Raw genomic sequence first — 22915 nt, 5'->3', positions numbered from 1 at the left:
GAAAACCCCATTGTTCCCATAGGGAAGGAGGCCACGGCAGCCCCATCCGCACAGGACGTGTGTGCTGTGCCCAGCTCCGTCCCCATGTCACACACCGGCCCTTTTTGTGGCCCCATGTGCTCACAGCTCCTGGCTCTGCCCGCAGTGCCCGCAGTGCCCCCGCTCCCTCCCAGTGCTCCCAGTGCTCCCAGTGCCAGGGCTCAGCCCAGTCCAAAGTCACAGCAGTGGCACTGCTCAGCTCTATGGGGAGCCATGCCGGGTCCCCAGGCGCTCCCCAGCCCCAGTGAGGCTCTGCCAGGCAGAGCAAGGCAACTGCAGGTGGAGGGTACCCAGAGGGTTCCATGGGGGGGGGGTCCCAGATCCCAAATCCCAATGAGAGGGACTGTGACCCCCCTTGGGGGATCCCTGACCCCCATCCCCATGCAGCCACCCACGCCGTCACCGGGAACCCCACACAGCCTCCATTCCCCCCTCAGATGCACACAGCGATTTTTGGTAAGTGCTGCCCCCAGCCCCATATCTGAGACCCCCCCCCCCCACTGTGCCCTCTATGGGGTCACCCCACTGCCTTCCTCCCCCCCCTCCCCATAGGCATGGGCTGCTTCTGGGGAGCGGAGCGGCTCTTCTGGGAGATGCCGGGGGTCTTCTCCACCCAGGTGGGCTACGCGGGGGGCTTCACCCCCAATCCCACCTATGAGGAAGTGCGCTCAGGTACCGGGGGGGGGGTTCTGTCCCCATGATGTCCCCATTGTGGCTGTCACTTACCTTGGGTGTGCCCCTGTGATTCGGGTGTGGGGTTTGGGTGGGCAGGGGTGCTCTGGGGGGGGGGGGAGGTTGTGTCCCCCTGTCCCCTCTGTCCCCATTTGGGGGTGGCAGTGGGGCGGGGGGGACCAGAGTGTCCCTGCAGGGCAGACGGGGCACGCCGAGGTGGTGCGGGTGGTGTTTGACCCCCACAAGATCAGCTATGAGGAACTGCTGAAGGCCTTCTGGGAGAACCACGACCCCACACAGGGTAATGGGGAGAGGATGGGATGGGAGGGAAATGGGAATGAGGTGTGTTGGGATGGGATGGGAGGGAATAGGATGGGATGGGATGGGATGGGATGGGGTGGGGTGGGATGGGGTGTGGTGGTGATGAGGATGGGACTTCAGCCCTAGTGGTGTCTCTAAAGCCCTGGCCAGGCAAGTTCAACCCCAAACACCACACCAGCCCCGTCTGCGCTCCATTGCATCCCCATCCCTCAGTGCTCACCGTGTGGGGCTCACATCATCCCATTTAGCAGCCTCTCCCTTCCCCGTGCCTCGCTTTCCCCACCTCCATCAGCACTGAGGCCTTGCAGTGCCTGTCAGGGTCTTTGATGCCCCATAACCCCCCCCCGGTGCTGCCCCCCAGGGATGCAGCAGCAGGAGGACGTGGGCACCCAGTACCGCTCTGTCATCCTCACGCTGAGCCCCCAGCAGCAGGCAGCCGCTCTGCGCAGCAGGGATGCTTACCAGCAGGTAGGTGGGATGTGGGGACCCCCCCTCGACCTCTCTTGGGGACATTGGGACCCTTCTCTGGGGACACAGGCTGCCATCCCCTGTCTCAGGTGTGGGACAAAGCCACGCTATGGGGCAGTGGGATTGTTGGGGGGGGGGTCTGTCCTGGTGTCCCCACCGTGGGGCTGTGGCAGGAGCTGAGCCAGCAGCACCGAGGGGGCATCACCACCACCATCGAGCCGGCGGGTGACTTCTACTATGCCGAGGATCACCACCAGCAGTACCTGCACAAAGTGCCCGGGGGGTACTGCGGCCTGAAAGGCACCGGGGTGCCCTGCCCCATTGCACCCTGAATTCACTTTGCATCCCCAGCACCGTGTCCCCACGGTGCCACCCACACTCCTTGCTGGGAGATTAAAGCTGCACCCCCTTCATCAGCAGGTCCTTTGCTGTCCCGTGTGTGCGAGGAGACAGTGCTGGGGGGGGTCCGTGTGTGGGGAGCTCGGGGTGGGACGTGAGGAGGGGGGAGTCCTTAGGGCTGAATCTGGGGGTCCCGTGGCCGTGGGTCGGGGTCCTTGTGGCTGCAGTTCCGATGTTCACCACCAGAGGGCAGCACCCGCGCGGGGCTCGGAGCGGCTTTGGGTCGCGGGGGTCCCATCTCCGTTGTCGCCGCCGTCCTCCCGCATAGGGGGGCGTGGGGCTGTGGGGGGGGTGACACGCGTGTCCCCAACACCAGGAGCCGGTGGGGATGAGAAAGGACGGTGGTGTCTTGAGCTGGGGGGGGTCGACACGGCGCTGTCCCCACGCTGGGCTGACAATGAGTCCAACATGGGGCAGCTGCTCAATGTGTCCCCAAAATAGGGGAGGAGGTTGGAGGGGGGGGAGGGAGGCGATACCACCTTTTGTTTAGAAAGTGAAGTTCCCGGGTCAGTGGAGAATGAAGAAGAAAACAAAGTAAAAGAGGAGAGAAAGCGAGGGCAGGTCGGCATCCGGCCCCGGCACCTGGGCTGCAGCTGCGGCACTGCGGGTGTGTGATGGGGGGGGGACAGGGATGGGGATGGGGACAAGGGTAGGGATGGGGACGGAGATGGGGATGAAGATGGGGACAGGAGATGGATGGGGGACCTGCAGCCTATATGTGCCCCCATATGGTGGGGGGGGTTGGGGTGATGGATGGCGCTGGGCACTCAGATATGAGGATCTTTGTCCCCAGCTGCAGCAGTCACGGGGATGGGGGGGGGACCAAAGGGGCTCAGCTCCCACCCCGCTGCCCCTCACCTGGCACCTGCTGGGCCGGATGGAAACTCTGCGTCAGAGGAAGCGGGGAGGGGGGACAAACCCAATGTGCCCCCCCAGCCCTGCACCCTCAGCCCCCATCACCCCCCATCTCACAGCCCACACTTTGCTGCTCGTCGCACCCACGTTGTATTCCCCATCCCCGCCTCAGTTTCCCCACCGGGGGTTGTGGGGTGGAGGGAGGAGGAGTTGTGGGGAGGGGGAATTGGGGCCGGATGAGCGAAGTTTGGGGAGGGGCCACGACGTTATTTATACCGAGTAGGGGATGCGATGGGTTTTCACTGCCGAGAGAACGAAATAACAATTCAAGGTTCGAAAAGAGCCGAAAAAACCACACGACAGGAAACCCAAATTGTACAAATGCAGATGCGAGTGGAAAATGCTCCGAGCCGGGCGAGCTGCCTTTCACCTCTGCTATAAATAAAGCTGCCTCATTAGGGCCGATGGGGCCGCGATAACGCAGAGCCTTTGCCCCGTCTTTTTTTCCATGGGACGAGGCTTTTTGGGGGGGGGGTCGGCCCTTTTTGGGGTGGATTTGAGGCTGATGGAGGGGTGAGCTTGGAGGTGGGGTTTGTTTGGTGCCTCCCCTCCCTCAGCTGTGTTGGGGTTGGGGTGATTTTAGGGTGGGCCAAAGGGTTGGGGGGGGGGGGGAGGGTGTTTTAAGGGTGTTTTAAGGGTGTCTGTGGGTGGAAGAAGGCAAAGCCACATCCTGGGGCTGTGTGGGATCACAGGTAGGAGCTGAGCATGGTGGGGATGTGGGGGGTACAAGCAGAGCCCCCCGGAGCTGCCCACCCCCTTGTCATGCCCATCCCTCTGCCTCAGTTTCCCCACTCAGAGCTGCAGAGCCCCACATGTGTGGGGATGGGGGGGGGGGGGTTATGGGGCAGGCGGTGCCCCCCCCCCCAACCCTGCACCTCCCAGGGAGGATATCGTGGGAGGAGGGTGGCAGCGAGGCCTGTGAGTCACCCATGTCCTCACCCCACACCTGCAGACCCTGCTGGGTGCACCTGCACCCCCCCCACCCCCCTCACTATTGCAATGGGGCAAGAGAAGAAGGAAGAGAGATCCATGGGATGCAGGTTGGGGGGGGGGGATTCTGCTTTTCCCTACTGTAGGACCCCCATGTAGGGCTGCATCAAGGCGGGTTGGGTGGCACAGAACATGCTGGGCTCCATTGAGTCCAACTCCACCCATGTGGCACGGGGGGGCTCCTAAAGGGTGCAGGATGGGGGGGCAATAATACACAGCATGGGATGCAGATGGAAGGTGGGAAGGCTGCAGTGGGGTCAGGCCCAGGGTGGGCATCTGGGAGGGGAAGTGGGACCCTGGGGGGCTCCGGTTGGCCTTGGGGGCTGCCGTGAGAACAGTGGCCAGGCCTTTGGGGGGGGGGAAACAGTGCAGGAAGCAGCTGGGGGGGGGGGGTGGCTGCTCCCAGCTCCCCCAGATGTGCCCGTGAGATAGGGAGGCAGGAAGCAGCTGTGGGGAATCCCGGTGCTGGGAACGGCTGCTGAGGCCCTACAGGGCTGTGAGAACCCCCCAGAGAACCACCCCCCCCTGCCCCCAGCCTGGTGCTACGTGGGGGGGTTGGAAGGACAAAGCTGTGTTATGCAGCCCCTCCAGGAGAGCCTGCGCTCCTCTGCCTGCCCATAAAGGTGATGCATCCCCGCGTTCACTCTGAACCCTAATGATGGCTCAGTGCTGTGTGCTCCAGCTCAGGATTCCCTTGGGGAGGACAGCCCCCAGTTTTAGGCACCATTGTCCCAAGGAACATCCCCCAGTGATGGGGTTGAGGGACTCGCTGCCCATTTTAAGGTGCTGGTGAGCTCACCCTACAGCCCAACCCCAATGGGAACACTCAGGAATTGGGGCATTGGGAGCCCAGAGCTGCAGGGAGCAATGAGGTTACCAAACCTTACTGGTGTGGCACCGGGTTGGGTCCAGCCCTGGGGACAAGGTGGGATGGAGATTGCAGAGGTTAAGAAGGGAAAATCCTTTTTTCCCCTTTAGCATCCGTCTGAGCTTCTCCTTCTGGTTGCAACAGCTCAGGGTGAGGGACGGGAGCTCAGATGTGTTCAAAGCATCCCCAAAACTCAATGGATGGATGGATGGATGGATGGATGGATGGAGGGATGGATGGGAGGATGGATGGAGGGATGGAGGGATGGAGGGATGGATGGGGATGGATGGATGGATGGATGATGGATGGATGGATGGATGATGGATGGAGGGATGGATGGATGGATGATGGATGGAGGGATGGATGGATGGATGGATGGATGGATGATGGATGGATGGATGGATGGATGGATGATGGATGGATGGATGGATGGATGGATGATGGATGGATGGATGGATGATGGATGGAGGGATGGATGGATGGATGGATGGATGGATGGATGATGGATGGGGATGGATGGAGGGATGGATGGAGGGATGGATGGATGGATGGAAGGATGAAGGGATGGATGGATGGATGGATGGATGGATGGATGATGGATGGAGGGATGGAGGGATGGATGGATGGATGGATGGACGGATGGACAGACGGATGGATGGATGGGATGGATGAAGGGATGGATGGATGGATGGATGATGGATGGATGAAGGGATGGATGAAGGGATGGATGAAGGGATGGATGGATGTGGTTGCTTTGTGTGCTGCTGGTTGTGTCCCCTCCAGCCCCTACTCATGAATTAGGGCTGGTTACAAAGGCCTTCCCAAGACCACGGGGAGATGGGATTTATGCCCTGTCCTTGTCCCCAAAGTGGATCCAGATGACCACTGGGGAAGAGCTGCTCTTCCCTTTGTAGCTCACTTGGGTGCTTGCCATGTCTCTGGCCCTCCCTTCTCCCATCCAAATCACCTCCCCTGGTGGATCCAGCACTTCCAGGCCTTTCTGGCTTCCAGAACTTGAGAAATTCCCCCAAAATCCCCTGAGTTTGGGAACACTGGGGTCTCACCCCCCATATCGCTCCATTTCCACCCCTCTCTGCCTCCTGCCACCTGCATGGGCTTCCTTAGGGAGGAATCATCCCCATCAGAGAAGAAGAGCAGAAGGTGATGGATGGGCTTGTGGGGTTGTGGGCATCCCATATGAAATACCCGCAGTGCTGGACAGCTGCAGGGCTGGAATGGTATGGGATTAATGAGATGTCTGGGCTGGGAATGGGAACAAGGGGGAAAGGTGCCGGGATGGGGGGGGGGGGAGGGATGGACACACACACACACACACACACACACACACATCCATGGGTGCCCCCCAGCTCTGCTTTGGGCCCACACCGGGGGGGGCTTTTAACCCTTCTCCCTCCCACGCTCTGAGCTTCCAACTCTTGATATTTTCTATATTTTCTTTTTTTTTTGCCCCTTTTTGGGGTTATTTTTCTCTTCATAAAACACACAGTGTGGGCCCTTTTCAACATGAAATCATTGCACTCTGGAGCATTCCCTCTCCCTTCCCCCCCCCCCCCTCTACACACACACACACACACTTTTCCCTCCTCCGAGCCAAGAATTCCTCCTCCCATCCAAAGCAGGGCAGGGCTGGGGGGTCGGATGGGGGGGGGGGACACACAGCGACCCCCCCCTCTCTCCAACACAGATCCACCCCCCCGCTATTTGGGGGGCCCATCGGACGGCTGGACGACGGAAACGTCCCCTCGCTGCCGGCTGGGCTCGCACGCTCCGTGGCCATGGCGCGGGGAGGTTGCCTTGGCCACGCATCCCTATGTGAATGCATGACGTGCACAGGGCTGGCGCCAGGCTGTCTGGGGCCGGGAGTTAGATCAACACAGCTGGAGGGCCCGGGCCACAGCTGGGCAAAGGCAGCGGGTCCCGCCGCCCCGTTCGGGCCTGTGGGAACGGCCGCCAACAAAACCCCCTGCAAACAAAGCAACCCCCCCCCCCCCCCCCCCCCCGCCCCCTTCCCCACCATCCCACCCCCCACCTTCTGCTCCTGCCCTTTCAACCCGCTGGGAAACAGGGGTGTCACCCCCCACCCCCCCCATCCCCCATCATCATCACAGCCCGGGGATGGAACAGAGTGGGGACCCCCACAACCTCACATCTGAACCCCCCCCCCCTCCTTCCACTCCGACCCCCCCCCCTCCGGGAAATGGTTTGGGGCATCTCAGCTATTTGATTGTGTTCTGCTTTATTCTGATTTCTTTTACTTGGTTTTCTTTTGCTTTTAGCTTCAATGGGGGTGATCTGATGCTTCCTACGTGCCCCCCCATCCCACCCCATTACCCATACCCCCCCCCCCTTCCCAAAGCACATTCAATAGGGGTTTAGGCAGCTGGGGGGGGGGGGGGGGGCTGTTTGCCCCTATGTGCACTGAGGTGATTTCCCAGGGAATTTGTAGAGGGTGAGATGGGGAAACAGACACCCCCCCCCCCTCCCCACAAATCCCCCCCTTTCTGCTCCATTCTCCCCCCCCTCCCCCCAGCACTGCTCTGAGGGGTTGGAAGGAGGGAAACAAAACCCCGCACTACTGTCCTGGGATTGGGCAGCTCCGGAACAAATCCTTATTGCTTAAAGGGGGTTGTGGGGGGGGGGGGGGGGGGGACACACAATGATTTGCTCCAGGTGCTTCACACACACCCCCCCCCCCCCCCATTATCTGGGTCTCAGGGTGTCCCCTTCCCAAGCAAGTTCCCCCAAACACCCCATGGATGCACGGGGGGGGGGGGGGCACTGCCTATTGCTTTCACTGGGAGCGGGTGTTGGGGGGGGGGATGGAACATCACCCCTGACGTTCACAGCCATCCACAACGCGGCTCTCACGGGAATATCCCCCCCCCCCCCTCCAAGTGCCACCCACCGTGGGCACACACGTGGGGTCCGCCCACCCCCCCATAGCCCTACACCTTCGGACTGCAGTGTTCGGGGGGGGGGTCCTCATGCTGGAATCAGCCCCGTGCCCATAAATCTACCCCCACCCCCGGAGCCGAAATCCCTCCGTGCCGCTCTCAGGAGCTCCGTCGCTGACCTAAATCTGGTTTCTCCATCGTAACCTCAGCTTTACCGCAATTAATTTTTTTTTTCTCCTGGTCACAAGATAATTCCTGACGCCAGAAAGTCTGGAGGTCATATGAGAAGCGAATTGAGGAACAGGGCGGCACTAATTTCCTACCAGATCGCCCGGCTGAAAGCTGTGTGTGTAGGGGGGAGGTTTAGGATGGGGGGGGGGACACACATCGCCCTCCCCAAAAGCGGGGGGCGAAACCCTCTGTGATGGGGGGCACGGCTGGGGGGGGGGGGATCGGCTGGAGGGGGGAGAGGGGGCTGCAGTGTTGGGGTGGGGGGATGGTTTAGGGGTGATGCTGTGGGATGGGATCAGCGTGGCCGTGTCCCCTTGTCCCTATGGGGCCACCAAGGGTCATCGCGGGGGGGTTGGTGGGGGGGTGGTGGGAGCGGAGTTCCTTTGGCTTCATTTACATGAAGGGGCGGAGCGTGGCGGTTCGTTTGCATAAAAGGGGGCGTGGTTCGATTGAATTTGCATACAAATGGGCGTGGCCTATGGGTTGCCCATATAGACGGCACCGCTGGGCCGCCCCATCCCCAGTGCGCCAGCGAGGTCCGAGTGCTCAGAGCGGGAGGGGTCGGAGGAACCGGGAGCTGAAGGAACCGGGATCGAAGGGCGAAGAAGTTCTCGGTGGTCCCACGCTCAGCCCTGTCAGATTCAACACCCCCGACCACCCCCCCCAGCCATGAAAGCCATCAGCCCGGTGCGGTCGGTCAGGAGCTGTTACGAGGCCGTTTGTTGCCTTTCGGAGCAGAGTTTGGCCATAGCCCGAAGCAGCAACAACAAGAGCCCGGCGTTGGAGGAACCCATGAATTTACTGTACGATATGAACGACTGCTATTCCAAATTGCGGGAGTTGGTGCCGGGCATCCCGCAGGGCACCAAACTGAGCCAGGTGGAAATCCTCCAGCACGTCATCGATTATATCTTCGACCTGCAGATCGTGCTGGAAGAGGGGGCCAAGGGGCGAGACCCCTCCTCGGGAGCCACCCTGCTGTCCCTTAAGGTACGGGGGGTTTCTTACTGGGGAGGGGGTTGAGGGCAGGGGGTTTGGATGGGAGGGGGCTGCCTGGGTGCCGCAGTAGCCCTGACCCTGTGCCCGCTCTCTGCAGGCGGCTGAGTTGGCCTCCGAGCTGTGCGCCAAAGACGAGAGAAGTTTGTGTCACTAACGCCTCCTCCATCAGGTGAGTGTCCCCCCCACCCTGGGAACCTCAGAACCCTCAGCACGACACCGTCGTACCCCAAACCCACCCGCACCGCTTCTCCCCTTTGGCACCACCGTACCCCAAACCCACCCTGTAACGTTTCTCTCCTTCCCCCCTCCCCCTTTAGCACCGCCGTACCCCAAACCCACCCCGCTCCCCTCCTCCCTCCCCCCCTTATCCTCCCCTATTGCCGCATTCTCTCTATAATCGCTCTTTTCTTCTCCCCCAGTGCTAATTAGCAAACACGCACCGACCGTCGGTTCCCGATTCGTTATCAGCCGGAGGTAACGAGCCGCTTCCTGCACGGCGCCGGGGCGGCTGCGGCCACCCCCCCCCCCCCCGGACACCCTCCTCCCCACCCCGTGCTGTGCTATGGGGCTGCGGACCCCCCGTGCTGTGCTATGGGGCTGCACCCACCTCCTCCCCTCACCTCGGGGTGCTCCTTCAATACCCACCAAGATCCAGAGATCGGGAGAGATGCGGCTGTTGCCCCCCAACAACCCGGAGCTGCCCCGGTTGCGATTTATGGAGCGGCGCTCCCCAAATCCCGGCTTTATTTTTAGGACTTTTTCTTTAGGACTTGAGATATATTATTATTATATATATATTTTTTCCCGACCCGCTGATCAAAAAAAAACGAGACACTTTCTTCGATAGACTGACTGGTGAAGATGCGGTTGTCTGTATATTTTTGGATTATAGCAAGCGAGTCCTTTGTAAGGGTGTTTAACGGGCTGGGGGCGGGGGGTGGGGGGGATGAATGTGGAGAAGGGGGGTGGGTTTAGGGCGGTGTTAATGGGGTTGGGGGGGGGGGTCTTCGGATGCGAACCAAACTCTGGGGCCGAGGCCTCGTGTATTGTGGAGCTCTATACTAGAGTATAACGTTTGTACCTTTTGTGCAGGAAGGTGAATTTCTGCGGACATGCCTTGTATTTGCTTTATCGACTTTTTATAAAAGTTACCGTTTTTATGTAATAAACCTTGTCTCCGTGCTTTATAAACACCCCCCAACCTCCCCAACCTCCCCCTCTATTGGGCCAAACCCCACTGCCACAGGATCGTAACTTCTAGGGTTACGGGTAGGAATCTCATTAATTGTTTAATAGCTTTGAAATGTCAGCTCAGGTATGGGAGGAATTAACCCCCGGCTGCCATCTCCCAGCGGAGGTGTCTGCCAGCTATTTTGGGTGCTGCTCTCCTTATCTGATATGGAAGCTGTGGAGGTTCCCCCCCCCCCCACTCCAACCCCCCAAGCATTGCTGAGCCCTGAGGAGCAGAGGGGGGGGATGCTGCTGGGGGGGTCTTTTGCCTTCTTTTCCCCCTCCCCAGAGCAGTGCTGCTGCATCTCCCTGCTGAGGTGTCCTGGGGATGCTGCTCTGTGATGGTGGGGGGCTGTGTGACACCCCCCGAAGGAAGGGATGCTCATGGATGCAGCTGCTTCTGATTAGGGTTGCTCAGAGTTGTGCCATTCCATAGGGGGAGGGGGGGGGATGCTGGGGGTGCCCCACATCTGTCCTGGTCCCTCAGGAGGTGATGGGGGAAGCTTGGAGTTGAAATGCCTCCATTCCTTGGATTAATTCCCTCCAGCCTCCCCCCCCCCCCTTGAAGCAGATGTGACCCAAGCCTGGGGCTGGCTCAGCTGTGGGGTGGCTGCAGCACAGCTGGGCTCAATCCTAAGTCCTGCTCTCTGGGGAGAGCTCGGGCTCTGCTGCCCAAATATCCCCCCTCCCCACGGCAATGTCATCCTCTGCTCCTGGGAACAGTGCTGGCATTCTCTTGGTGGCACCTGGGTGTCCTTGTGGCTGGTGGCCTCCAGGTGAGCTGGAGAGAGGAAGAGGAGGAGGAAGGCACCAGGGGCTGGGGGAGGCTCAGGGCTCTTCCCACGAGCTTCATGTCCCCCAGCAGCATCTTGCCAACGGCAGCTATGGGTGGAGGTGACGCAGGGTGACATGGGGTGACACAGAGCTGCGGGTGTCCCACAGAAAACCACTGCTGGGAACTGGGCTGGAGCCTCATGCTGACTGCTAAATATAGGCTCCAGCCAGCCCTGCTCACTTTGAGCTGGGAGGAAAAGCCGAGTGGGGGTGGGAGGGATGTCCCTGTGTTTCCCCCCCCCCTGCACCCCCCCCAAGTCCCCACTGGGGCTAGAGAGGCTGGGATGAGCAATGAGTGGGATGGGAGTGAACCCCCCCCAGCTCTGAGCCCTGCACACAGAGGGGCGGCAGTGAAGGAGAGTGGCCGGGTTGGGTTGCAGCCCCCCCTTCCCCCTTTAATAATGGGGGACAAACGCTGTGCCGGCCCCCCAGCTGCACACCGGGCTGTGCTGCGGTGCTCTCCATGGAGAAGCATCATGAGTTTTATGTCAATTTCTTAAAATAAAATGCTAAAAATACCCCCCCCACACCGACCCCCCCCCCCCCCCTATAAACCGGGGGGCTGGGACGGACCGGAGGAGCCCATTTCTAACCAACCCCCCCCCATCCAACCCAACCCCAACAACTCGCGATGCGCTCCGCTTTCATCTCGGGGAATCGGAGATGGGAACGGAGCACCAAAATACATGAACAAAAAGGGGGGATGGGGTGGTGGTTGGGGGGTGGTGGTTGGGGGGGGGGGGCTCTGGGAACGCTGCCCCGAGCGGTGCCGTGGCCGGGCCGGCTCCTGGCAGCCTGCAGTCTGATGCAATCGGCGGCGTGACGGGGCCGCTCTGGCGGTTCCCCACCTGTATTTGCCATTGTGTGCCCGGAGCTGTTTGCAGGTGTTTGCTGGCGCCGCGCTGTCTGAGCCGCACTTCCCTCCTCCTCCTCCCTCTGCCGGCCCGGCCAAGGCCTCCCGGCCCGCAGCCAGCCAACACAGCAGCGCAACAAGCAACGCTGGGACGCGGCAACACGCACACGCGTGGCCTCGTGAGCGGTTGCACGGCGCGGGGTTGCACACGCGTGGGTTTGCACGAGGGGTTGGGGTTGCGGGGGTGCTGTGTGTGTGTGTGTCTTTAATGCAGTCGTGTTTTTATGCGTGCTTGCATGCACTTTTTCCCGTGCAAAAGCATGCATCCCTCTGCAGCAGGGAAGCAGCCACAGCGTGCTCTGCTGGCACACACATGTGCATGCACATACGTGCACCAATGCACTGCAGCTGCAATACAGCACATACGTGCACCAATGCACTGCAGCTGCAGTACAGCACACACCCTTAATAGGAGCACAAACACCACACGTGTGCACACCCTGTGAATAGGAGCACAAACACCACATATGTGTGCACACCCTCTAAATAGGGGCACCCACACCCCATAAGTACGCAGCCCTCCATGTGCATCCCTCCGTATGCATGCAGCCCCCATGCATTCTTGCACGTGTGCATGCATATTGTGCACACACACACACACACGTGTGCACACATGCATCCAGCAGGGGCAGCTTCACTCCCATAAGCACTTGGAGCCACTGCTGTACTTTGGGCTCCAGCTCTGCCCCTCCAGCCCATTCCACCCCACGACCACCCAATGGACCCCACATGCAGCCCCAGCATTTGCAGAGGTAGCAGGGAAGCAAAGGCTGGAATGGATAAAGGAAGGTTCGTTACTGCTAATTAATAGGGTAAATTGCACATGGAGCTTTATGGTGGGCTCAAGCCCCCTTGGTCACACAGGGTAACCCAAACTGCTCCCCTCCCCCCCCCAGTCATCCTGGGGGGTGGCAACCATGCAGGGCCCTGTGGGATGTGGTGATGGGGAGCACTTGGGAGGGGGGGATATGGGGAAGGTGGGCCCTGTGGTGTGGTTGGGGATGGCCACAAAGGGCTTTGTGCCCCCGAGCTCCCCCTGTGCCTCAGTTTCCCCATCTGCAGGTTCAGGAAGCACACTGGGACAGGGGAAGGATGCTGCTGGGATAGCTGGGAATGGTGGTGGTGCTGGAGCAGCTCGGCTCTGGGAGCGCTGGCACGTCCCACATCCCCTGTCCTTTTCCCACATCCCCTGTCCTTTTCCACCAGCAGCCCTCTGGCTCCAGACTGGAGCCTGACCAGTTTGAGGGACCGACTCCACATTAACCCTTTCACCTCCACGATCCCGCTCTGCCTCTTCCAACTCCCATCCCTCCTCCTGCCCCCACAGCAGCCACCACCGATGGGGTTGGGTGTGGGGCCACGTCTGCAGCCCATTGGATGGGGGGACACCCTCAGGCTTCCTGCTGTGTCCCCCTCCAGGACCCCTGGGACAACTGGCATCCCTATGTGCCCATCCCTGTGTCCCTTTATCCTTCCATCCCTGCGTCACCACATCTTTGTGTCCCTCAGTCCTTCCATCTCTCCTTCCTTCCATCCCCCTATTACTGTGTCTGTGTCCCTGCATCCCTCTGTCCTTCCATCCCTGCGTGCCTGCATCCCTCTGTCCCTCTGTCCTTCCAACCCCACGTCCTGCATCCCTCTGTCCTTCTGTCCTTCCATCCCCACGTCCTGCATCTGTGTGTCCCTGTGTCCTTCCATCTCTATGTCCCTCTGTCCCTCCATCCTTCTGTCCCTCCGTCTCCCTCCATCCCTCCGTCCTTCTATCCTTCCTTCCCCAGCCGTTCCGGAGCAGTTCTCAGCCCTCTGCTGCCGTCTCCAGGGCGAAGAGGGAAGAGCCGCTCAGAGACACGGTTTAGATTTCGGATGGTGCCACGCGTGGAGCCGGGGGCTGCACTGGGTGATCCCTGCGGATCCCACTCGAGATACGTATTGGTTCTTTGGTGACCCTCACGTGGGGTGGCACATCATCCCCCTCCTCACCCCACAGCACTGCTGGAACATCTTCCACTTCTTCCCGTTGGCTTTCCTCGTGCTCATCCCTTCCTGCATCATCTTTATGGCAGGGATGGGATCGACCTTTATCACTTTGCTGTTGTCCACGGTGATGCGATCCCTAAATGAACAACTGAAGGTGAGATGGAGCAGGAGCCCGGCCTGGCTCTGAGCTGGGATTTAAAGGCTGGGACAGAGGGGGGGGATCCCTCTGTGGGGTACAGAGGTAGGATCACAGCCTGCCACCCCCCCCCACCCCCCATCCCCATCCCAAGGGCTGGCACCTCCCCAAACGGCCCCGTTGGCAGCAGTTGCCATCTCCCCATGGGGGGAAGGTGGAGGTCTGGGTGAGCTGAGCTGCCAAGCCTTGCCGTGCTGCTGGCAGAGGGACGGGGTGTCCCGCAGTGCTGGCAGCTTGGTGGCTTTGTGTGCTGCCCCCAAAGTCCCAGGGCTGCTGGAGGCAAATGTCTGCTCCAGGTTGGATGAGCAGGGCAAGATGTTGGGGGTCCCGCTAAGCTGGTCTGTACCAGGGGCTGGTCCAGGTGCTTGTGTCTGTGTGTTGGGCTTGTAGGTGGCTTATGTGCAAGAAAGAGCTTCAGTGGACATGAATGATACCAGCCAAAGGCTGCCCCAGCATAGAAGTGGGGTGCAGCAATGAGAAGGATGGTGGTGATGATGATGAGGAGGAGGAAGAAGAGGATGAGAATGTAACCCATGGAAGGAATCCACTTGTTGAACGGTCTCAGGATTAAACTGTGGCTCAATTTGGGGTAAAACTACTGAGCAGGTGTTGCTAACGAGGTCCCGCCCCCCCGATTTGCATACGACGTATCCCCGCCCCTCCCTCTTTGCGCGGCCCCTTTAAGTCCCCTCCCCTCCCGGCTCCGCGGGCTGCCGGGGGGCGGAGCGTCGTTAGCGACAGCCAATCAACGCGCGGCATTTTCCGCGGGAAATCCGAATTTCGCGGCACGGCGTTTGGCGCTTAAAGGGAGGAAGGGAGAGAGGAAAAAAAAAGAAGTGAAGGAAAAGGACACGGAAGGACGGGACCGGGAAGGGGGGGGGGGCTGGTACCGAACCGCGCCTCCCCCGGGCCGCTCCCGTTGCTCCGGGCCCAGCCGGCCCCATCCGAGCCGAGCGCGGGCGATTTTGGGGCAGAACGCGCCTTTTCCGTCCGGTTCTGCCGCCGCCCCCCCCCCCCCCAACCGCCCCGCCTCTCTCCCTTTAGACTTTCCGGGCTGCTCTTTCTCCGCTCCCAGCGGCCCCCCCAGCCCCGAAATGCCGCCGGGGTGGTTGTGACCCCCCCCATCCCTTCCCACCCCCACCTCCCCAACGGTGCTTTGTCGCCCCCTCCCCCCCCCCCATCTCCGGGGGTCGGGCTCTCGGCGCGCACCTCGCCATGCTGCGGCTGCCCCGGGGGCTGTCTCCCACTGCGGGGGGGGGCACGGCCCTCCTGCCCCCCGCTCCTCATCATCGCCATCCGAAGAAAGCGGCCATGGGATCCGCGGAGCCGGGGGAGGCTGCGGTTTTGGGGAGCCCCCCGGTGCTCAGCGCCTGCTGCAGCCGCCCGTACCCCCTGCGACCCTACGCCACCCCGCAGGGACCCCCCCAACTCAGGACGCTCCGATCGGACTCGGCGGGACGGCTGCCGGTAAGGTGCCCCCCCCCCCCCCCAGTTACTCTCATCCCTTCTTGCAGCTTTGGGGTGGGGGTTGGGAAGAGGTCTATGGGGCTGCGCACAGAGGGGAGCGTGGGGGGAGGACGGGGCCGTGCAGCCCCCTCAGATGGGGTGTGCGCCCCCCGGGGGTCCCCTCGCAGTGCTGGGTGGGGGTGGGAGCGGCTGGAAATCAGAAGTGGCCGCGAAATGGTGCCGGTGTTGCTCAACTTCCCCCCCCCTCCCGGTCCCGGCTTCCTCTTTGCGCTTTTATCTGCCCTTTTCTCTCTTCTGCTGTGACCCCAAACCCCCTCGAGCTCCCCCACGATATCACCCCCTTGGGTGCACCCCCCACCCCGGGATGAGGGGCCCTGAATGCTGGCAGGGGGGGGAGCTGAGCTGGGTGCTGCTATAGGAGCTCTGTGGGGCGGGGGGTGCTGGTGACAGCTGTGTCACCGCGTCCCCGAGCTCTGGGCTGCGCTGTCAGCCCCGTGCCCCATAGCGGGGTGGGTGCTGTCGGGGGCCCCGCTGGCAGCTGGGGTCGGGCATTTAATCCCGTCGGTCCCCGGGCTCTCGTCCAGCCTTCTCTGTGCTCTTCTGTTCTCCTGGAGCCATCCCAGGCCCCGCTGCTGCCGTTGGGTTTGCAGGGCTTGGGGTCGGTATTCATCCCCCTCCTGCGGCCGCTGCTGCTCTATGCCAGCTGGGGACGAAGGGAGGGGGGTTCTCTTCTCGCTATGCCGGGGGGGGGGCTGTAGGGCCACCCGTCCCCTTCCAGCTCTTGGTTGCCTTTGTTTCCAAACAACATGGGATGTTGAGAGACACACGGTGTCCCCCCCAAACACCCCCAAGCACAAAGCAACAAAGCACACCGTCCTATTTCCATGTGCTGCTGCTGAGCTTGGTTTGGGTCGTGTCCCACCACCCACACCATATAGGCAGGAGATGCTCAGGTTGCTCCTGTCCCTTGCGTGGGGGTTTGGGTGACACTTGGAGACCCTGATGCAGTAGCTGGTGGCTGTTGCACCCAGGAGCACCTTTGGGGCAATGGGATAAGGAGCTTTTCCACCCCAATCCCTAACGGTGCCATTGCAGCCTCTCCCACCTCCTCATGGGGTTGGTGCCATGTCCATGGGGACACTTGGTCTGGTTGGGGCAGGAGCCCACCCTGGGCTGTCCCACCCCCATGTCCTGCTAGGGGAGACCAGGATGGTGTCTCATGGTGTCTGATTTGGAGACCCTGGGATGGATTAAATTCATCTCCCCCCCATGAACGCATTTATTCCAGAGCCATTCAAGCTGCTGCCAATCCCACCTGCAATATTTGCCATATGGGGTCTCTATAGGGCAGAGTGGCTCCCCTCTGCAGGGGGGTCCCAGCCTCCCCTCCCCCTCTATGCTGGGAAAAGGGGGTTCAGAGTCCATTGAGGTTTCGGTTCCGCCCGTGCAAAGAGCAAATGGGGGTGGGGGGGGGGGGGAAGGCAGCCCTGGGGCTCTTTCCCTGCTGGGGGGTGGGGAGCACCCGGCTTCGTGCTGGGAGCAGCGGGGGGACCCCAACTCACAGAGATCCTGGGAATGGCTTTTCCTTATCGGGTCTGTGTGGGACGTGGGGCTTTCAGAGGGGACCCCAAATACGTCTGTAGCCAAGGGCATGTCACCCCAATGTCACCCCAATGTTACCCCAGCGCTGCACCCCTGGTGTGCACAGAAAGGCCGTGTCCCAGCGTGGTGCCAGGACCCCAACGTGCAGCCCCCCCCCCCCCCCCCCCACCAGAAACACGTTCCCACGCCCCCGGGAGCACCGGGGGTCGGCGGGGCTGGGCTGGGCCGGGGGGCGGTACCGGGTTGGCGGTGCCGGGCAGGGCCCGGGCAAGCCCGGGGAAGGCAGGAGGTGTTGGAACGCAACGCGGGCAGGAGGAGCACCCACAGCCCCCGGGGGGGTTACTGTGATGTTGGGCTGGGCGCTGGGTGCAGCTCTGGCAGGAGGAGCTGGCGGGGGGCCCGGCCCCCTCCCCGACATCTCGCCCCCACGTCGGGCTCCGGATGGAGCAACTTTTCCCACCCCGAGCATTGGGGTGTAGATATTGGGGCAGCAGTGGGTGGTGTGGGGGGGCATTCTGCCCCAGCAGGGTTTTGTTGGCTGCTTTGCTTCATACTGTGTCGTTCCCCCCCCCCCCCCCCCTTCCCACTCCCCACTGTGCCTGGCTCAGCTGTCGTGTGCTTAATCCTGCCTGGCCAAGGGGGAGCAGCTGGGATGCAGAAGGGACCCCCTTGTCCATTGTCCTTCATGGTCACATCCCTTGTAGACAAGAGGATCCCATTGCCCCCCATCCCATAGCCCCATAGCTGCCCCTCTTTGAGTGAGGTTCCGTGCCTCAGTTTCCCCATTACTTGGGGGTGATGGTGACACACGGATGGCCCCATCTGGGAGTGGATGGGGTAGGATGGCCCAAGATATGCCCCTCCTCCCTCCCCACCCCCCCTAAATCTCTGGCAGATGCTTGAGGTCTGATGTGGGGCAGGTGTTTCCCATGCACCCAACGTTAACCGTTGGGGGGGGGGGGGTGCTGGGGAAAACCTGCTGGGGGGGAAGGAAGGAAGGAAGGAGGGAGGGAGGGAGGGAGTGAGTGCATTCCCACAGGAGCTCGGGACCAACCTGGCTCCCTGGGGGGGCTGGCAAACAGCCCCTGGCGCTCTCCCACCAGCCCCCTTGGGTGGGCACGGAGCCGAGCAGCCCAACCCCTCCCCACAGTGCTGGGTGAGCTCTGAGCAGGAGCTGTGCTGAGCTGCTGCGGGACCCCGCTGCCATGAGGGACGTGCTGGGGGGGGCTCTATGGGACGGGGAACAGGTATTGATTTGGGGGGGGTTGGGACAGGGTAAAGGGGATGGTGCTGGGGGGGTCTGCTTTGTGCTGCTGGGATAAATGACCCCCCCACAAACCAAATCACTTTGCTTGTGTTTAGGGATGTTGGGGGGTGTGGGTACTATTGTGGGGTGGGGGGTGGTTTGCTGACCCCCCCCCCCATCTTCTTTCTGCATCTTTCTGCTGTGCCTTCTTCCCCCAGTTCTGGGGGTCTCTCATCCCCACATGGTGCTGGGGGTGGTATTTCCAGGATCTTCTTGGTGTGGTGCCCCCCCTCCAATCACCTCCATGGTGTGTGTGTGTGTGGGGGATGACAGCCCTAGGGACCCAATGGGGCTGTGAAAGGGGAGAAGGGGGCGAGGATCCAGCCTTGCTGTCCCATCCTGGGAACCCCCCCATCCCCACAGTTCAGCCCCACAGAGCTGTGCCAGCAGCTGGGGGTGAAGGGAAATCCCTGCGGCTTCCCCACACGTGTGCTAGGGCTGGAAGAGCGGGCAGGAAGCAATTGTGGGGCTGGGATCCCCCCATTTCCCCTTCAGCCCACCCCATCACAAGCACAGCGGTATCACTGGGGGAACCCTTCCCAATAAACCCCCCCAAGGTGGTTTTTGTGGGTGAGCATCTCCCAGCCTGTGGCTCAGGGCACTGCAGTGCCTCTTTTGGGGGTAGGGGGGATCTCTGGGGCTGTCCCCATGTGGGATGTTCTCTCTATCTCCAGGCTAAACGCAAACTGGACCTGGAGGGCCCTGAGCTCCGCACTCCAAAGGGAAAAGGCAGGACTCTGACACAGGTCCCCAGCCCCAGAAGTAAGTTTGGGGTGCTGGAGAGGGATGGGAGGGGAGTGGGAGGGCTGTGCCATGTCCCCCCAGCACTCCACCACTGGGGGTGGTGCTCATTGCAGCTCACTGTGCTGTTTCAGTTCATTGCATGGGCACGGAGCTCCTGGGGTTGGGGTGGAGGCAGGGGTAAGACCTGGGGTGTTTCTCCACCAGCTGAGGGGTTGCGCTGGGTTTAATGGTCCAGGCATCCCATGCTAAGGAGATTATTCTGGTGGTGGGGGGGGATCCTCTCCATGCAGCCCCCAAGTCCCCGGGTGAGAAGACGCGCTACGACACCTCGCTGGGGCTGCTCACCAAGAAGTTCACCCTCCTGCTGAGCGAGTCCCCCGACGGAGTGCTGGACCTCAACCGTGCTGCTGAGCTGCTGGAGGTGCAGAAACGCCGCATCTACGACATCACCAACGTCCTGGAGGGCATCCAGCTCATCCGCAAGAAGTCCAAGAACCACATCCAGTGGATGTAGGTGGCACCGGGGAGACGCGGGGAAGGGATGATGGGGTGATGGAGGGGTTGTGGGGTGCTCAGGGGACCATCTCTGTTTGCAGGGGGACGGGGATGTTTGAGGATGCGGCGGTGGCGGCCAGGCAGCAGGTGCTACGTGGGGAGCTGGCTGAGCTGGGCAGAGCAGAGAGGGCTCTGGACCAGGTCCTGCAGGAGTGCAGCCTGCAGCTGCGGCAGCTGGCGGATGATGGAGCCAACCAGAGATATCCTTTTGCTTGGGGAGATGGGGCTGGAGGACTCGGGTTGCATTCTGAGTTCCTCTCTACCCTTTAGCCTTCCCTGGTTGGGTGTCTGTGTGATGTTTGGGTGGGGAGTTGAGCTGTCCTGCTTGTGGCCTTGCTTTTTTCCTATACCCCGTCCCACGTTGGCGTACGTCACCTACCAGGACCTCCGTGCCATCAGCAGCTTCCAGGAGCAGACAGTGATTGCTGTGAAGGCCCCCCCGGAGACACGGCTGGAAGTGCCTGACCTCAGTGAGGTGTGTGTGGGGTCAGGAAATGCCCTATACTGGCCCGGTGCCCTTTGGGGGGTCCTATGGGGACTGAGCAGTGTTGGGGTTTCTCAGTGGGTTTGTGGGGTTGGGTGGTGCTGTGTTGGGGCCAGAGGATGAACTTGGTGATCCATGTGAGTGCTTTCCAAGTGGGGATGTTCTGTGATGCTTTAGGGGTGTGGGGTTGGCTCTGGGCACCTGCTGAGCACCCACTCTGCCCACCCAGGACAACCTGCAGCTGCACCTGAAGAGCACCAATGGTCCCATCGAGGTGTACCTGTGCCCAGAGGAGATCCCAGAGGACAGCCCCATCAAGGACCACGATGTCCCCTCCAGCACCGTGCTGCAGGACAACAGCACCCACCCCTCCATTCAGAACAGCCCAGAGCCCCCCATATCCCTACAGCCGCCCGATGGCCACCGTGCCCCATCCTTATCCCCATCCCCTCCCCTCTCCAGCCCTGCAGAGCCCCACTCAATGCTGGAGGTGGGCACAGGACTGTTGGGCTCCCCCCACCACCTCCTTCAGCAGACAGAGGACCAGCTGCCCTGCACCCCTTCCTACCTGGACTCTGTGCCCTTCATCCCCTTCTCACCCCCCCTGGAGCAGGATGAATACCTCTGGGGGCTGGAGGGCGGCGAGGGGATCAGTGACCTCTTTGATGCATATGATCTGGGTGAGCTACTGAAGGACTGAGCTTCTGCTCCCCACTGCTCCATCCCTGCCCCGCAGCTGGGGAGGGGGGCACAGTGCCCTGGGTGGCTTTGCTGGGGGAGTTGGGGGTCTCCATCACCCTCTGTGGGCTGCTGTCAGACCTTTGGGTGCTTGGGTACCCCAGGCCTTTGGGTATGGGGTTTAGGGGTACCCACCTAGCAGTAATGGGGCCCCTGCCAGAAGGAGCTGTTGGGGAGTGGGGAGGGGGTCACGTTTCGGGGGCACTCCAGTTGCTCCCCAGTTAGAGTGGTGCTTTGGGGTGGTGGATGCTCGTTTGGAACAGCACCTTGGGCTGGAGCTGATGGTCAAGAGGTGCTGAGCAGTCACTCCCTCTGCCATCACCGAAACATCCTTAAAGAACAACGAGCTGAGATGGAGGCAGCTTTTCTTTAAGAGGGAGATGCTCAACTTGGGGGTGGGGGGGCACTTCGCCCTGCAGCCTCTTAATACAGAGCCATGGGCAAATGGAGCATCCATGTGCTGTGATGGTGCTTAGGGGGATGGACACTGGGGCTTCATGGGGCAGAAGGGTGGCAGTTGGTACCTGTATGGGGGGGGGGGGTATCCCAAACTGCATCACCCCCCTCACTGTGGAGGCTTCAGCATCGCTGGGCCCAGCCTGGGGCTGTGCAGAGGTTTTCCCCTGCTTGACATCAAGCTGGGTATGGCCATATGGGTTTTCTCCACCCTGGTGATGTGGGGTCAGCGTGGCCCTACTAAGCACAAAGGATACGCCCCAGGGAAGTCCTTCCCATTAAAAAACATGTGTTAATTATTGCACTGTATTTATACAGGACTCACCTCTGACACGGCGCTGTTGGGGGTTCAGGATTCAGTTTTTGAGTGTATTTAAGTTGTCCTTTTTGGGTTTGCTCTGCTGCGGTTTGGTTGGGATGCGGTGTGGGTGAGATATGTGTGGGCATGTGGTGCTCTCTGCCTGGGAGGGGATGAAAGGAGATGAAATAAAAGCTGTCCAGCAAAATAGCAGCTGTTGTTCATGGTGGGTTTGGGATGTTGGATGTCTGATGACACCCAGTGATGTTGGGTGGTACCCAATGATGTTGGGTGGTACCCAGAGATGCCTGGTGATGTCCATTGGTATCCATTGGTACCCAGTGATGCTCAACATCCTGTGATGCCCAATGATGTTGAGTGATATCCAGTGATGCCTGGTGGTACCCAGTGATACTCAATGATGTTGGGTAATGGTACCCAGTGATGTCCAGTGATACTCAGTGTCTGGTGATGCCCGGTGGTGATATCCATAGGCACCCAGCGATGTCTCCTTGTATCTGGAGCCACAGCACACGCTGGGGTTGTGTTGCTCAGCCGGAGAGCCATCCCACAGCCCCGTTCCCATCCCCGTGTCCCTTTAGTACCGATAGCGGGCAGTCCCCGTGCCGGCCGGGAGGTGGCGGGGCCACCCCAGGATAGGGATGCCGTGCTTGGGGTCCAGCCTCCCTCCACACCCGTGTCTGGTAAGGGATTCCCAGCCAGGACCCACCAGCACCCCCCGCATTTCTTCCAACACAACAGCCCCACTGGTTCCCCAAACCTCAACCCTGTGCCTGCCAGACCCCTGCCGAGGGAAAGGTTATCCAATGGGAGCACCTTGAGCTGCCGGGGCCAGTCCTGCCAGTGCCAAAATCCACAGCAGAACCGGTCTGAAGGTTTGTTTGCAGGACGCTGCAGGTGCAAGAAATAAAAGGAGAGCAGAAGGTGGGGGGGGAGGTTGTAGGCAGGTTTAGGGGCTGCATGGTTTGGGGCACCGAATGGGGCCCAGGGTAACTTGGGAGAGAAGGGAAGAAAGCAGATGGGGGTCTGACCCCCCCCCCAACCTGCCCCAAGGGAAGGGGGTCCCACAGAGCAGCCTCAGGCTTGTGAGGCCCCCCCCCAGTTCCAGGAAAACCAAAGAGGTTTGGGGGCTTTTGCCCTTGGTGGTACATTGCCAGGAGAAGTGAAACCCAACCCAGAAACAGAGCAGTGAAAGACGTGGGGAATGTCCCTTAGCGTGTGTCCCCCCCCGTGTCCCCTCCCTCCTGCTCCTCCTTGTCCTCATTTCCCAGCAGATT

The 22915-nt window shown here is 61.0% G+C and overlaps 3 protein-coding genes across 3 annotated transcripts; all 3 read left to right on the top strand.

The window, feature by feature from the left end:
* Nucleotides 1-252: 252 nt before the first annotated feature.
* On the top strand, nucleotides 253-1832 carry LOC140261805 (peptide methionine sulfoxide reductase MsrA-like). The gene is made up of 6 exons (XM_072355633.1): nucleotides 253-325; nucleotides 427-495; nucleotides 592-711; nucleotides 908-1012; nucleotides 1394-1500; nucleotides 1674-1832. The coding sequence occupies exons 1-6, from the start codon at nucleotides 253-255 to the stop codon at nucleotides 1830-1832; spliced, it is 633 nt and encodes a 210-aa protein (XP_072211734.1).
* A 6486-nt stretch (nucleotides 1833-8318) lies between these two features.
* Nucleotides 8319-9980, top strand: ID3 (inhibitor of DNA binding 3). Its single transcript, XM_072355587.1, has 3 exons — nucleotides 8319-8808; nucleotides 8915-8986; nucleotides 9237-9980. The coding sequence occupies exons 1-2, from the start codon at nucleotides 8488-8490 to the stop codon at nucleotides 8969-8971; spliced, it is 378 nt and encodes a 125-aa protein (XP_072211688.1). The 5' UTR covers nucleotides 8319-8487; the 3' UTR covers nucleotides 8972-8986; nucleotides 9237-9980.
* A 4762-nt stretch (nucleotides 9981-14742) lies between these two features.
* E2F2 (E2F transcription factor 2) lies at nucleotides 14743-21806 on the top strand. Its single transcript, XM_072355485.1, has 6 exons — nucleotides 14743-15434; nucleotides 19017-19104; nucleotides 19377-19596; nucleotides 19683-19841; nucleotides 20002-20116; nucleotides 20355-21806. Exons 1-6 carry the CDS (start codon nucleotides 15183-15185, stop codon nucleotides 20823-20825), a joined length of 1305 nt encoding a protein of 434 aa, XP_072211586.1. The 5' UTR covers nucleotides 14743-15182; the 3' UTR covers nucleotides 20826-21806.
* The last annotated feature ends 1109 nt before the right edge of the window (nucleotides 21807-22915 follow it).

The sequence above is a fragment of the Excalfactoria chinensis genome, chromosome 22, assembly GCF_039878825.1.
Source record: "Excalfactoria chinensis isolate bCotChi1 chromosome 22, bCotChi1.hap2, whole genome shotgun sequence".
NCBI classification, from domain to species: domain Eukaryota; kingdom Metazoa; phylum Chordata; class Aves; order Galliformes; family Phasianidae; genus Excalfactoria; species Excalfactoria chinensis.
The sequence above is the reverse complement of the archived record's forward strand: the minus strand, read 5'-3'. Positions and strand labels throughout refer to the sequence as shown.

Bases quoted from the DNA above. Each gene is read 5' to 3' on its own strand.
- ID3 (XM_072355587.1), top strand. From the start codon at position 8,488: ATGAAAGCCATCAGCCCGGTGCGGTCGGTCAGGAGCTGTTACGAGGCC. The intron at 8,809-8,914 runs GTACGGGGGGTT...CGCTCTCTGCAG, and splicing joins CCACCCTGCTGTCCCTTAAG to GCGGCTGAGTTGGCCTCCGA.
- E2F2 (XM_072355485.1), top strand. From the start codon at position 15,183: ATGCTGCGGCTGCCCCGGGGGCTGTCTCCCACTGCGGGGGGGGGCACG. The intron at 19,105-19,376 runs GTAAGTTTGGGG...CTCTCCATGCAG, and splicing joins ACAGGTCCCCAGCCCCAGAA to CCCCCAAGTCCCCGGGTGAG. The intron at 19,597-19,682 runs GTAGGTGGCACC...CTCTGTTTGCAG, and splicing joins AAGAACCACATCCAGTGGAT to GGGGACGGGGATGTTTGAGG.
- LOC140261805 (XM_072355633.1), top strand. From the start codon at position 253: ATGCCGGGTCCCCAGGCGCTCCCCAGCCCCAGTGAGGCTCTGCCAGGC. The intron at 326-426 runs GTACCCAGAGGG...ATCCCCATGCAG, and splicing joins AAGGCAACTGCAGGTGGAGG to CCACCCACGCCGTCACCGGG. The intron at 1,013-1,393 runs GTAATGGGGAGA...GCTGCCCCCCAG, and splicing joins GAACCACGACCCCACACAGG to GGATGCAGCAGCAGGAGGAC.